The sequence below is a fragment of the Zosterops lateralis genome, assembly GCF_965231275.1.
Source record: "Zosterops lateralis genome assembly, chromosome: 10".
Taxonomy (NCBI): Eukaryota; Metazoa; Chordata; class Aves; order Passeriformes; family Zosteropidae; genus Zosterops; species Zosterops lateralis.
This window is the reverse complement of record NC_139770.1, coordinates 3,744,301-3,758,721: the sequence shown is the minus strand read 5'-3', so window position 1 is coordinate 3,758,721 and position 14,421 is coordinate 3,744,301. Positions and strand designations below refer to the sequence as shown.

General features: G+C 42.7%; 1 protein-coding gene across 1 annotated transcript in view; it reads right to left on the bottom strand.

Moving 5' to 3' along the window:
• Positions 1-2,083: 2,083 nt before the first annotated feature.
• Positions 2,084-14,421, bottom strand: part of LOC310913488 (uncharacterized protein) — a gene marked incomplete at both ends in the record, with an annotated part of 197,255 nt that continues 184,917 nt past the window's right edge. The window contains 8 exons of the mRNA XM_083868944.1: positions 2,084-2,163; positions 2,571-2,699; positions 5,278-5,403; positions 6,133-6,261; positions 6,561-6,689; positions 8,569-8,697; positions 9,094-9,219; positions 10,090-10,218. Coding sequence (XP_083725070.1) covers positions 2,084-2,163; positions 2,571-2,699; positions 5,278-5,403; positions 6,133-6,261; positions 6,561-6,689; positions 8,569-8,697; positions 9,094-9,219; positions 10,090-10,218 — 977 coding nt within the window. The remainder of the gene's footprint in view (positions 2,164-2,570; positions 2,700-5,277; positions 5,404-6,132; positions 6,262-6,560; positions 6,690-8,568; positions 8,698-9,093; positions 9,220-10,089; positions 10,219-14,421) is intronic.

Sequence of the window (14,421 nt, the reverse complement as noted above, 5' to 3'; positions counted from 1 at the left end):
TTGACTCTGAAGCTGACCAGGCTTTAAAGGGAAGCTCAGACCTTCAGAGAAGTTTTCTACAGCTTTACTCACTCAAAGATTCTACAAAAAATCTTGAGTAGTGTATGACACTTGCACTACTGTTGTAGTTTGGCTCTGCAGTAAATACAGAACAAGGATCAAAATATGTCAACTGTTCAACTTGAACTGTTCTTCTCCAGCAGCTGCTAAGATTATATCTCATTGTCTCACAGGAGATTTATTTTACAGGTTCCTGTTCAGTGAAATTGCCCCAAATTCACATAATTGTAGGATCAGATCCAGGCCATCACAACTCCAAAATAACATTAAAAATGTCACTGCCTTGCTGAGAGTCACACGCTTCTGGGACCATAATTTTGCCACATTTACATTGAATGAACTTTTCAGTGACATTCATTGAGCTCTACAGAAGAAATTAAAAAGGATCAGCATCAGCCCCAGCAATTTTCTGGCTGAAAGCACAGTCAGTTAATTATTTTTGACACATTCACAAATACCTTTACTTTCAATACCTATGAAGCAATGAATAACAAAAATAAGACTTCCATGAAGCTTGGAAAACACCTCCTAAAACTGTACTGACTCCCATAGATCACAATTTGAAATAAACTCCCAGGGGAGCAAGTGCCACTTGCTTTGGCCTGGACAGTCATTGACTGCAGATGTGTTTAAGACCTGGGGTGAAATTTTGCATGGGGGAAAATTGTTACCTCACCTTCCCATCCAACCTCCTGGATGCTGCTTCACCAACTCATCACTTGCTCAACCACAACGACAAACTTCTTCAAAAATCCCAAGCTACCATCAATTGTTCTCTTGCAAAACAAAAACCTGCTCTTGCAGAGCTGCAGTTTCTGGTGGTGAATGGAGTGTCAGCACAAGAGCTGGAACTGCCCATACTCTGTGTCTACCATGTTCCTGCTGCCCCTTCTGAAGTGCACTTTTGATACAGTCAGAATCAAGTGGTTACTACACAGATTTTATGACTCCTAACCTAAAGAGAGGTATAAAGAGGCACTCTGAAATCTTTTAGCCTAGTTAACTCAGAATATTAAATACAGAACATAAATTTCTTTATAATGATATATTTCTATATCAAAGGAAAATCTGTCTGAGCAGACAAAATAGCACCAAAATGTCTCTGTTCTTTGAAGTGGCCACCAAGGAGCTGTTGAATGGGATCAGGACTGTTGTAAGATGATTAAAAAAATACCAAGGCTCAATAAAAGCACAAAACCCAAAAATATTATCTTTAGGCACCTCTCCTTGCTTACTATCTGCTTTCTCCATTCAAGACAAAACCTTTTCTGCATTAGCAGATACTGTTTGATGAGAAGTGCTGCACGGTTTGGCTTGACAAACCACTGAAAAATTCATCTGGTAAGATGTGAGAACACAGAATGCCAGGAGAGTCTGGCAGATGACACCACGCTCTTTGGAAGACAGATTCAGACAGAGACCTTCCAATCAGTCAAACCACACCAGAAATGCAGAATATGCTCTTAAATAAATTTATAATGTACTGAGGACTCTTGTTGGATTGTAGTGGATTCTTCTTCAGCTGCAAGTTCAAAATTAGACTGCACGCCTCTCTAGAACACACAATTAATCCCTCTAGTTTCAGTGCAATATGATTTTGCAGTCAATCTGTTGAGAAATAATCTGTGGAACACTCTTCAAACTTGGTGCTGGTTGTCAAGTGGGTTTAGAAAGTCCCTGATAGGGAGCGTGGCTCATTCCATGGTGATGTGTTACACGCTGCTTATCCTGATACTCTTTGGAGCTGGTCTGATTAAAAACATGTCCAGGCTTTCAAGAAATGAATTATATTAATACCAGAAAGAATGTCCAGAGTAGATTAATGGAGGGGCAAGAGGCTAGGAATGAGCACATGAAACAGATTCAACTTTTTAAAAGGATCCAGCTACTAAATGGCCTCTGTAGTCTTCCATAAGAAGTGTGAATACTTCAGTACAATTCAAGCTGAATTGAATAACTGCTTTCATATCCAAATTCAAATACCGTCTGTGCATATAAAACAGTTCATTTATTAGTCCAAATGTTACTGTTGTAGAGCTCTTGGAAAAATACTCCCTCTTTCTTCAGCTTGTTCTTCATAAAAAGGAAGCTTTGGAGGGCCACCTAGAGAATAAAGTAGAAACGGTTTCAGGTCCATATAACCTAATACTGAAATATTATATAGATTATACAATTTACACTTAAATAATTCAATAAATGGTAGTCTCGAAAAGAGGGTAGAGGAGGGAGTTACAGAGGCCTCCTCACAGTGGCAGAGAGCAGGCAAATCTGTAAAACACCTCCAAATCAGAAGGTTCACACAGTTTTCCCTAAGTTAGAGGAGAAACTGTGATTAGACTGCAAGTGAGAGGAAACTTTCCCTCTGTACTCAATCTCATTAAGAAAAGAAATTACCCAACCAATCCAATGGGTTGACACTCCCACCCAAACCGACCACCAGCACGGGCCACACATGGGGTGTTTTATCCCAGCAGGAAAGGCTGCACCACCCCCCCTCTCAGCCTGGTTACCTTCTCTGCAGGTTGGCCCCATCCAGGAGTTTGGGCAGGAGCAGTTCCCATTGCGGGGATCGCAGCGGGATCTGCCGGCACATTGGCACCGCAGGGAGCAGCCGGGGCCGTACCTGTCTGGCCTGCACCCTGCAATAAGGACAGGAGGGGTTGGGACAGGGTGAGCACTCCTGGTAGTCTCCCCCCTTCTGGGAGATCAGGAAGCTGCTTAGACACCTACATCTGTTCACATTAAAACATGACATTTGGGAAAGCGCGGCAGTCGTCAAGTTTCGTCTGCCACATGCTCTGCGCCCAAGCTGCGGCCCAGCTGTCCTGAAGAGGTTCCCAGAATGGAAATCATTACTGGTGTAAAAACAGGGGTTGACAGCCCAACAGAGGACATCTTGGGATCTGCTCAGGAAAGTTGCTGTCAGCCTCCTGGATCCACACTATCTCCTGCCCCTGTCTCTCCTGCATGGCTGGGCTGTCAGTGCGTGCTGGCCAAGAGCCTTCCCCCGCAGAATGTGACGCTGAGAATTAATCCATGTTATAGATACTCGTGCCTTGCTCTGATTGCACAACTCTGCTGCCTCCTGGCAAATTAAACTCACAAAAAAAAAAAAAAAAAAAAAAAAAAAAAAAAAAAAAAAAAAAAAAAAATCTCACTTCCAAATGCAAATACATTTCATACCTAGGCTGGTAAATCCTCATAGCAACTTTTTATACATCAGAGGACAGGCAGGAAAGGAAAGTGAGCAGCAGGGTCACAGGGCAGGGTGTGAAACACACAGCAAACAATGGCCCTCTCTCCCTCACCTCACTGAAAAACCCTGTAACCAGGGGATTTGCCTTCTCCCCCAAGCACCCTCGGGTAAATAAAGCCCTGCTGAGCCCTGCATCAGCTGCAGCCCCAACACGTGGGAGAACTCGCCCCGTGCGCTCCGAGCTTGGCCTTTTCAATTAGGAAATGTTATGAGAAAAGGTCTCCCCAAACACCTCTGGACCTGATTTTAATTTATGTAATACCACATTTTCATGTTAATAACAATGTGTATTTAAGACATCTGTTTGAAAGTCTGCAATGTTAATTTACTACAGAAAAAAAGAAAGCCCATAAAAGTCTGTTATATTCTCTCTCTCTCTTTTTTTTTTTTTTAATTAACATTTTGCCTGTTTAATGGGTGCTTTACCAGAGTTCAAATTAAAATCAGGCCTTTTATCTTTATGGCTGCTGCACAGTCACAGCTGCTCACAGTTATATCACAGATGAACTGAGCCTAATTGAAAATAAAAATGCAAATAAAACCTACCCCATAACAGCTTTTCATGGATGGGGGCTACCCTAGCTGATTTAAAAAAACTAAAAATGACTCATAGAGTTTGCAAGGAGGAGAACCTCGATTCCCATTTTTGGTGCTGAGCTTCCCCCTTGCGTTCCACTTGTGCCTAAAATTTTACAGGAAAGGCCCACGGACACCCAGTGCTGTGTGGGCAGTGAGGGTGGCTCACATTCCCACTGGAACAGCTCTGCAGACTGGGACCTTCCTTTCCTGACCACAGGACACTGCACAGAGGGAATCAAATGCTTTTCCATTTTAGTTTTGCAAGTTGCACTAATGCTTAAACTCACAGCAATTTGTATTAATAAGAGCCTGCTTAAATCTATTTCTGTTCCATCCTGGAACAAAAGGAGAAATAATACTACCCCTCTGTTCCAGGGGCTCAGGAGGATTTTGGTTCCAGGTGAACCACAGCAGCACATGGATGTTCACTCCTTTTATCTTGTTTGCCACAGCACTGGGATCGCAAATGTTTACTGACACTCAGTGCAACTCCTTCTACTCCAGTGATCATCCTAAAACTGCTCCATCATAATCACAGAATCCTGGAATATCCTAGGTTAGAAGGGACCTTTAAAGTCATCTGGTGCCAACCACAGGCATGGGACACTTTTCACCAGACCAGGTTGCTCCAAGCCCTGTCCAACCTGGCCCTGAACTATGACCAGAGTCACAGCTGTGACCAGAGACAGGCTCAGGAATCTGCCACTGCTGCCTCTCAACCCTGCACCCAACTCCATCAGGGTACAGCAGTGGGGCTGCTTCTCCCTACAGGAAAATTTTGTCAACTATTTTTATATCCTTGTTACAGAAGAATTCTGCTCCTGTGGGCCAACACACAGCCCAGGTGCCTGTGCTGCAAAGGAGGGAATTACATTTGGGTTAAAAGTTCTTGGGCTGCTGCTGAGGGCCAGGGGCAAGCATAGCTGCCACTCCCCTGATCTGTGGGGATTCCATCCTGCTTCCAGGGGAAGCAAATCCAGAGCTGGACATACTTTTGCCTCGGTCTGAAAAGGGTCACAAATGTCACTGTGTGTAAAAACACACAGCAACTGGAGCTCTTGGTGCCCTCTGGAGTCTCTCCCACTACATTTGCAAAACTTCTTGGTCTATTCTTCCCCAGCCTTGTGTTCTCCAAAACTCAAGGCAAATGACATTTTACAGCTGACCCATTAACAGTTTCCCTATCAGTGTATCAATTTAAATATTGATTAAATCAAGAGGTACAAGCCTGCTGATAAAGGTGTTGATAACCCCAAAGAGCAATTTTCTACAAACAATGTGTTCTTGAACACCAGCAAATGTCCTTTTACAGTTATTCTGAAACCAACAGGTCAGAATGGTTTAACTATACACAGTCCAGCCCTTAAAAATGTTGCCCTTACCAATGTCACACTTGTCTCCAGTCTTCCCAGGTGGGCAAAGGCACTTCCCAGTCTCTGGATCACAAGGAGCATCTCCACAGTCACACTGATGCTGGCACCTCTCACCAAACCAGCCCTTGTCACAGCCTGACAGCAAGAGAACCCTTTAGATGCACATTTCAGTGGCAAGATGTACATTAAACCCAGAGTTTTCCCAGGATGTCTCAGAGGAAAGCTCATAAACTCTCTGCTGAAGTCAGTGTAAATGCCAAGTTTAATGAAGAATCAAACATAGTGGAATGGGCACAATATTTATATGAGCTCTCCTTCTGTTGGGGTCGTCTAATCTAACTTCTCAAAGGTATCTGTAAATCTGTCCCAGAAATGTAGCTGGCACTTATTTTTATTTTTAATTAGAACTCTCTCTAGAAGACTTCTCCATAACACTCAACAGGTCTGACATGCACCCATTTAATAATCTTATTTGGAGTTTTAGAAGCAAATTTAGAATCAGTAAAAGGGACTTATCTTTAATAAATGGCATGTGGAACTCATTGCTGCAAGACATCATGGAGACCAGGACTTTCACTGTATTAATCTGAACCAGATTAGTTAATTTATAAGGGAATGGGAACACTCAGCTGTACAACAGGAAATCTGTCCCAAATTCAGTGTTTCAGGGTATTCATTAAGCTCAAAATATGGAAGAAGTGGCTCCCAACAAATATTTCAGTAATGATATGAGGGTTTTTGAGTTCTGTTGTTTTGTGTTTTTTTTTTTTTTTTTTTTTTTTTTTTTTTTTTTGGTAGGTTTTTGTTTGTTTGTTTTTCTTTTTTTTTTTTTTTTTTCCTTTCCCATCAGAGGTGTACCAATACCTTTTTCACAGTGGACACCATGATAACCCAAAGGACAAAGGCACTCTCCTGTCACTGCATCACAACTTGCTCCATTTTTACATGCACAGGCCTGAAGACAGCCCAGCCCATAAAATCCAAGGGGGCACCCTGAAAAATTAAAATAAAGAAGGTTCATGGAGAAAATCATATACACCATTAAAATCCTCTGTATTCTCTGTGACATCCCCTGGCAGTCAACAACAACAACAAAAAAATGGTATTTATCCTTAATTTTAATAATGGCACAAGCTTTTAAACTTGTACCACCCAGTATGAAAAACATGCAAGATCTGGATGGAGCTGCATGATCTGGGACATCCCCAAAATTTTAACTGAACCAGTGAGGTATTTCCTGACTACTTTAAAGCCCCGAACCTGTGACAATTACCCTGAGTGACCCCACTTACTGTGCTCACAGGAGCGGCCGTAGAAACCCTCGGGGCACCTGCAGCAGCCAGTGAACCTGTCACAGGTGCCATTGTGCTGGCACAGGCAGTCCAAGGAGCAGCCAGCCCCATACTTCCCTGGGAGGCATTCTGCTGGCAGGAGATGGACAGAAAAACAGACAAACAAACAATCACTGCCCTCACCCAGAAAAGCTCGTATGTGAGAGATTGCATTGCCTGGAGGATGCCTGGAGGATGATTTGCAGGCCCAAGAATATTGGATAAGAAGACACAGGATTTCTGCACAATGATGATGCATTTACATATTTTGGAGAGAAATCTTTTATGTTATATAGATGTTTGAACAGCAATTTTCTCATAGTTTTAACAATCTGCCTTTTTCGATTTGTCTCTTCACAGACTCGATGTTGAACCCGCAGCATGAGTTGTAAAGCCTTGTAGTGAATGGCATAAATTTGATTTTCTTTCTTCTTTCTTTATCTACAGCAATATTTTCTCTTAGGCACTTAAAAAGTGTGAAAGAAAACATGAAGCTTTTTCTCCTCTGTGTTATCATTGGAGTTCACACTATTTGAATTCCTAATAAAACCAGGAGGATCTTTTTCACACATAGCAACAGTCTGTCCATGTATAATGAGCTATCTGCTTTTACAGAACTAAACATGTCTCAAATTACTGAAAGCCAAGTCATGCAGAAGGGACTGTGCCAATATAATTAACCTCAGCATCATCTCTGAATAAGTTAACTTCCCACTGCTGGGATAATTTGAATCTGGGCAGACAAACCTAAACGAGCGTGGCCGTCCAAATAATCATATTGAGAACTCTGCAAATGCCAGACAGGATCTTCCAGGAACATCATATCTAATCTCTATTAAAAGGATGCCTGATTAGCTGTCTTTGATTTCCAGTCACAACACACTCAAACCCACACTGCTGTGGAGATCAAGACTCAATTTTCCAATAATTTCACTCCTTCTGTCAAAAGATAAATAGTGAAGCTCTCTCTATTGATACAACACACAGACCCTTATACAGTGTGCATGTGTCCCCCCCATGCTCCACTCCAGAGATGTTTTATCTATGAGACAGAGTCTCCTCAGAGGGAGAGTGGAACCACTGCATCTCAGAATGCTGCTAAAGTGTCATTTCTATATGACACTTTTACATGGGGACACTCCCCTGCAACAAACAGTTCTTGGTATAGATACACATGGAGTTTGAGGTGAATATTCTAGAGGTGTCAGGGATAGAAGTGCTGAAAATGAGAGTCTGGGAGGGTGTTGTCAAGCTTGAACCATGGCAGTTATGACTTAATGATGACATTTTTCTTGAATATGTACTCAGAACTGTTTACTTACATTTCACACCAGTAAACTTGTGGTTACCTGAACATTTAAGTCCATAACTATAGAGATATCTCTCACTTACAGAGAAAAATAGGGACACAGAAATTCAAAATGGTTTTTGGGAGATGGGCAGGACAGTTGTGGGAAGACTGGGCTGACAGGACAGATTCTGGAGCTGGATATGAGCTTATTCTGTTAGTGTGCTTTGTCTTGCACAAGGGACAGCTGTCATGGAGAAGGGTGAGAGAGCAGGACAATCTCAATTGCTTTGGACAGATGTTGTCAGAACATCTGGGAAGCCAATACATGAGAAGTTTAACTCCAGTCCAGAGTCAAATAAAAGAGAAGAACATAACCAGTGAGGAGGAAGACACAGGCTTCTGCTCCTCTGAGTATCACATGGAGGAAGACAAACCCCAACATTCCTATGAACAAAAGGACACAAAAATTGGACAGAAGAAGAAATAATGGAGTGAAGAAGAAATAAGGAGTGTGCAAGGGAATTAATGAGCAGGACTCAGGAGGAAACTGTCTTTGAAAAAAGACCTAAAACTCTAATTAGGGGCAATTCTGAAACTGTTCTTGTCTGTGGGTATCTGGGAGCACTGCAAACCCCAGCATGAGTGTACAAATCCACTGCCATTGAAGGAGGAAATCACCTTTCTCACAGGATCTTCCAGTCCAGCCGAGCCCGCAGGTGCAGTTGCCATCCACGTGGTCACAGATGCCACCATTCTGACAGGTACATGCCAGCTGGCAGTTGGGGCCATATCGTCCCTGAGGACACACTACAGAGAATTAACAAAGTTTGAAAAAACCCCAAAAATTAGCACCCCAAGAAAAGGATGAAGGTGAGAGGGAATAAATACAAACATGCTCCCCACATGTGATTAGTGTCTCCCTAGGGTGGTGGGACACTACTCCACAATTATTATCAGTTTCACTCAAACATTCTGTCCTGACATATCCCCCCATCTTCCTGGAGTTCCCAGTGCTCTGGCACCGAGGGTGGCAGGGAGGTGTGGGCAGGATTATTCTGGGTGATGGAGCGGGGAAGGGACAGAGGGCTGAGCACCCCAAACTTCAGGGTTATCCTGGCTGTGAACAATGTTTGGCACTGGGTTTATTTGCTGGGTATTTCAGGTGTGTCACCACTGGCGAGGTGACCTGGTGCTGTTTGTTACCTTGCTGGCAGGCAGGTCTCGTGTGGCCAGGGGCACAGCTGCACTCGCCGGTCCGTGGGTCACACTGGCCTCGGCCACAGGCACAGAACTGGGCACAGTCCTTCCCATAGCGGCTCCCAGGGCAAGCTGAAGGGAGCACAGGATTTGTCAAACACCCAGAGGATCCAATGGCAGTTTCAATGTTTAACATAGCCACTTTCTTAGGGGAAGAGCTGCCTTTGTTTTTAGTCCACTTATATGCAATTCAAAGCATCAACTACAAAGCCAAAACCCACCCAAAGTACACAACTGCTTTACCTTCTGAAACTACTTGTGACTATAACTCATGATTTCACATGGAGTATTCACTGTCTTTCCTTATCAGAAGAGTGAATGTACAACTGAAATATCAGCTGCTCATCCTTCCAGCTTAAAACACCTTTCTTTCCTTAATCATGATGCTGCCCAACACTGAAGAGCAAAGCTATGGGTAACCAAACATTCAAACATTGCCTTTCTGTGAATTAGCTGAAGAGAACTTTACAGACAGCAGAGCTTTGGAATCAGCACAGAAATTCAGACACACCATTTAGCTCTGAAACAGAGAAGTAACAGTAGGGTTGCCATGGAGTTTTTACCAGTTTTACCATGACAAAACTTGATCTTTTTCCCATTTATTGAAACTAATGGCACCACAGTGCGAAGGAAAATATTGAGATAATTTCTCAACCTCAAAATTTTGGACAGGAAGAAGGAACTTGAGCAATTCATGCTGAGCTGGTTCTAGAAATAAATTTGGGCAAGCAGGTTGTAATCCTGGGGTAAGTGTCCTTGCTTCTATGCATGCAGGAGCAAGGGAAAATATTTTGCAAGAGATTTTTTTACAAAGCTGGAATCCTGATTTACAATTCAAGGAAGAGGTAGCTGGGATCTGTCTGGTTTTTTTCTGACAAGCTTTTATGCAAATGCTTCTCTTTGCTGTGTTTTGACAGAAGCAGAACATGAATGTTGGCTTACTTTTGCTGCAGTTGGCTCCGATGAAACCGGGAGCGCAGTCACACGTTCCTGACGCAGGGTCACAGTGGCCTCCGTTCATGCATTTACAGGGATTTTGGCAGTTTGAGCCATAAGTACCTTCTGGACACCCTGTTTTAAAAGAAAAAATACCCAGCAATTAGGTTAGGCTGCTACTGGGCCTGTTGCATTTCATGTCTTAAGCAACTTTGTTGCTTTCAATCAAAGTTTGATTTTCGTTTTCTAATGTTAATAATTGCTTCCAGAGGGCCAGCAGTGGGCATTGAGGAGGAGATGGAAGCTTTGGACAACGTACCCTTGGGACAGCACTGACTGTAATGACAAATCCTGGAGAGCTGGACTGAGTGCTGCTGCTCCTGGCTCTGTGCTCTCCCATTCCCCTTATGTGACAGCAGCAAGAAAAGCAAGCCCTGTTCTACAGAGGTTTTCCTCTTGGGATTTCTGTTCCAAATGAATGTATTCCCTCTTTCTCTCCTACACAGAAGGAGAGATGGGGTCATTCTCCTTCTTCCTTTGGGCAGCAGCCACCTGGTTTGCCCAAGTCAGTGAGAAGCTGTGAGCCATTTCTGCCTCTTCTAGCAGCTATTTCATGGATATGGGGTAGGTCTAAAAATGTGTAAGTTGGAGAAAGTTTGTTTCCTCTATAATCTACTCCCTCCCTGCAAAGTGGAGCTGGCATTGTTAATGGTTGCCCTGAGAGGCTGTGGATTCCCCATCTCTGGAAGTGCTCAAGGACAGGTTGGACAGGGTTTGGAGCAACCTGGGGTAGTGGAAGGTGTCCCTGCCCATGGCAGGGGCTGGAACTAGATGGGCTTTAAGTTTCCTTTCAACTCTGTGGATGGAAGACCATGACAATGCACACATGACAGCAACACAGAATTTCAGAAGACACCTTCTCAGAAGATAGATATGGGAGGAATATTATTTAAATGCAAAACCAGAAAATTCTCTGAGGAAAAAATTTCTCTAATTAAAGTATTTTATAAGAAGCACAAGAATCATTCCACCTGGATGGATTGCTGAACCAGAGTTACATAGCGACAAACTGTCTATGGAGAGGTTTTCCAGGTGGTAGGTGAGGATTTCTGGTTTCTTTTTGGACAGCTAATGTTCAAGGAGAATTGAACAAAAGATCAGGAAGATGTAAATGCATTTGCCATGCTCAGTGCCATGCTTCAGGATGATCTTTAGAGCAATGGAGGTTGGAATTGAGGGGAAGAGCTGGGCAGAGCTGCTGGGCACGGGCACCAGTGAACCTCCAGTGTGCCACCTCTGACCTCTGCAGATGCAGGTTATTCTCCTAATTTTCCAGTGTACTGGAAGGTGTAGCTGGTGCTTGAGCAGCATGATCATCATCCAACAGTTCCACTTGTGCTACTACCTCCAAATGCCATTTCTTTGCTCACCCCTTCCTTCTCTTCCCTGGCAGAAGGAAAGTCTGTGGCTACTTTAGAAACCTGGTTGAAAATATATTTGCTCACGTCTCCAAGCAACAGATCCCTTGCAATCTGTGCATAAATAACTTCATGTATTTTGTCTCTCCTAAAGGCACAAAAGCATGGCCTGAGAGAGTGGCTGGAGAAATCTCTGGCTTTTCTGAACTATTCAATAGTGAGGGAGAGCTTATGGAGAAGCTTTGAAGGGGTGCCTTTTAAAATAAAACTGAACGTTGGCTTCTGCTCAAACCAGGATAGCAGATCATCAGGACTAAACAGATACACGCTTTTATAACATGCAGATACTCTCCCCAGCCCTTCTCAAACACAGATTCTTCTCAATGAATGCTCTGTCATCAATGCTTCCATCTGCCAGGACACAAAATCTGTTCCACGTGCAAGCCCTGGCATCGAGGAGTGAGCCTTGCAACACTCCCTTCATTCCCACCAAGACCTGATGTTAAGGACACATCCAGATCCAGTAATTTAATTACTCTATATGAGTTTCTCTTTTTCTCCTTCTTTTCCTTCTGGATTTTCTCCTTTTTTTTTTTAAATTCTGTCTCCCAGACTCCAAAAGATGCTGCTTCTCCCTGACAAAGCTTTCAGAGCTGTTCCTTAGCTCAAGGCTAGTTGCTCCATTACTGAACGGGATGCAGTAATTCCCTCCTTACCAAATTCTTTGTCCTTGCAGTATTTCCTGTATTTTGGCTGGAGAAGGAGCAGCACAGGCAGGGCATGTTCAGCTGCTGCAACGTGCACATGGTCAGTAACAAGGCCCCCTCATCTGTTAGTACTTTGCAGAAGAATTTTGATGCAGATAACAAGGGCAATTTGCACCATTTCAGTGGGCTCTGCCTTTGCAAAGAGGGCTATTCTTGCACCACCAGTTATCTCATAAAGACATTTTCTAATTTAACAAGTTTCCTGTGCTTCTGACTTCTGTTTTTTCTGCGCACAAAAGAGTGGCAGACAGATTTCCACCTCATTTCCTGATTTTCCTTCTGCTTTGAGTGGGTTTGTCATGACCAAGAGCTCCTAAATCTTTCCATAGCAATTGCACACACTGAGGCCTTTCTGACCAATGCTATTAATCGCATTGTCAAATAATCCCTTCTGACACATCCTGTCACCTACAGCTTGAGACTGAAGTTGCTGAGATCTTTCTGGCTCTGGGTGCTTCCAGCCCAGTCAATGTCACAAGAACATACCATGCTTTTTTATTTTTTTTTCCCCTCTTTTAAAAATCATTTCACCACCACTTATTGCTTTTTACTCCTTTTAACAAGTAGATCTGCCCATCCACCAAGTTATGGACAAGTGATGGGAACCTTATTGCTAGATTGTCTGCTTCCTCTGGACCCTGCCAAGAGACTTTTTCAGCTCCTCACTCCAAAATTTGAGAACATGAAAGCCCCGTTGCTCTTGGCTCCTGGAAATTTGATTTCCCAGCCAACTACACCTTTTATAGATACTTTCTTGAACCTTTTTTTTTTTTCACTGTACTATAAATACAGCAACAGTTGCCAGAAACTGCTTCCAGCAGCATCCAACCACATGTTGACTGGACCAGAGCCCATTTGGGAGCGGCTCCCTGCGCTGGTTTTAATATTCTATCGAGAGCTTCTTCACCCTGGAGCAGCCCCAGCTTTCCTTGCAGGGAGGACAGCAGGAACTCGGAGAATTCCCACCAAAGTCACGCGAGCCATCCTTGCTTTTCACTCTGTCACTTCAGAATCAAGCCCACAATCTCCCCCTCCACTGACCTGAGCTGAAAATAACTCAGGATTAACTGTTTTCTTTCTATTTTTTGTGCCTGTCTACGAGTGGCACAGGGGACAATGGGAACAACACCAACATGGATGAGTATTTTTCTGTGAACTTCCATTGTTTCATTATTCCTCCAATAAATATCTAACAAACCTGTGTTTAAGAATTTGCTGTATATTTTTGGACTCTCAGAGTACAAAACACCATGAAATCTCAGATCTCATACTCTTTAGGTTTAATTCCAGCTACACAGAAATCCATGGGAAAAACCCCTTCTGAATGCAGCATAACACAGATTTTATTTTGCAATGAATCTTTAAATATCTTTGCTGTCAGAACTTCGGTGTAATTGTTAATGCTTTAAATTTTAAAATTCTGAAATAAAACCTGAAGTAGCTAAGTAAGTTTGAGGACATTTACTGTAATGAGAGATTTAGTGCTACACACAGAGGTAATGATTACTGAGAAATTGCTACATAAAGGTAATAGGCTGACCATGATTAAGTCTTTTAAAATGGTCCTGTTAAATAGTTGATCTCCACTACTGCTCTACTATAACATTTATTATAATCTAATGTATAATGGATCCAGATGGCTCCAGCCCCAGTATTGAAGGCCAGATTTCGATCTCACTTACAGCAAAAACTGATGCACGGAGGACAGAATCAATCCTTTATATTTTATTTATAATTTATATTTTAAAGAATAACTTGTGATGACGTGATGGCAATACAAAGGCCCATCTCTAAAGTGAGTCCTATTTCTACTCAAGGAATAAAACAATGATTTAACCCTTACTAGAGCTGCACATGTGACAGCTGGTTTTTGTATCCAAATTGTCACATCAGAAAAGCAATTAAGTCAAAGAGAGCTGTACTGGATTCCCAAGAAAGAGAAATCAGCAATCACCAAAAAGAGAAAAACTGAGCAAGAAAGACAACAGCTTTTTTTTTTTTTTTTTTTTTTTTTTTTTCTGCTCTAAATGAGACTATTACAAGCCGTGGAGCAAAACCAAAATTAAAGTTGTAAATAAAAAGGTAATTAACTGTCTCCTTTATTGGCTGCTTTGGTATATGTTTCTTATCAGTTGCCACATTCCACCAGAAAC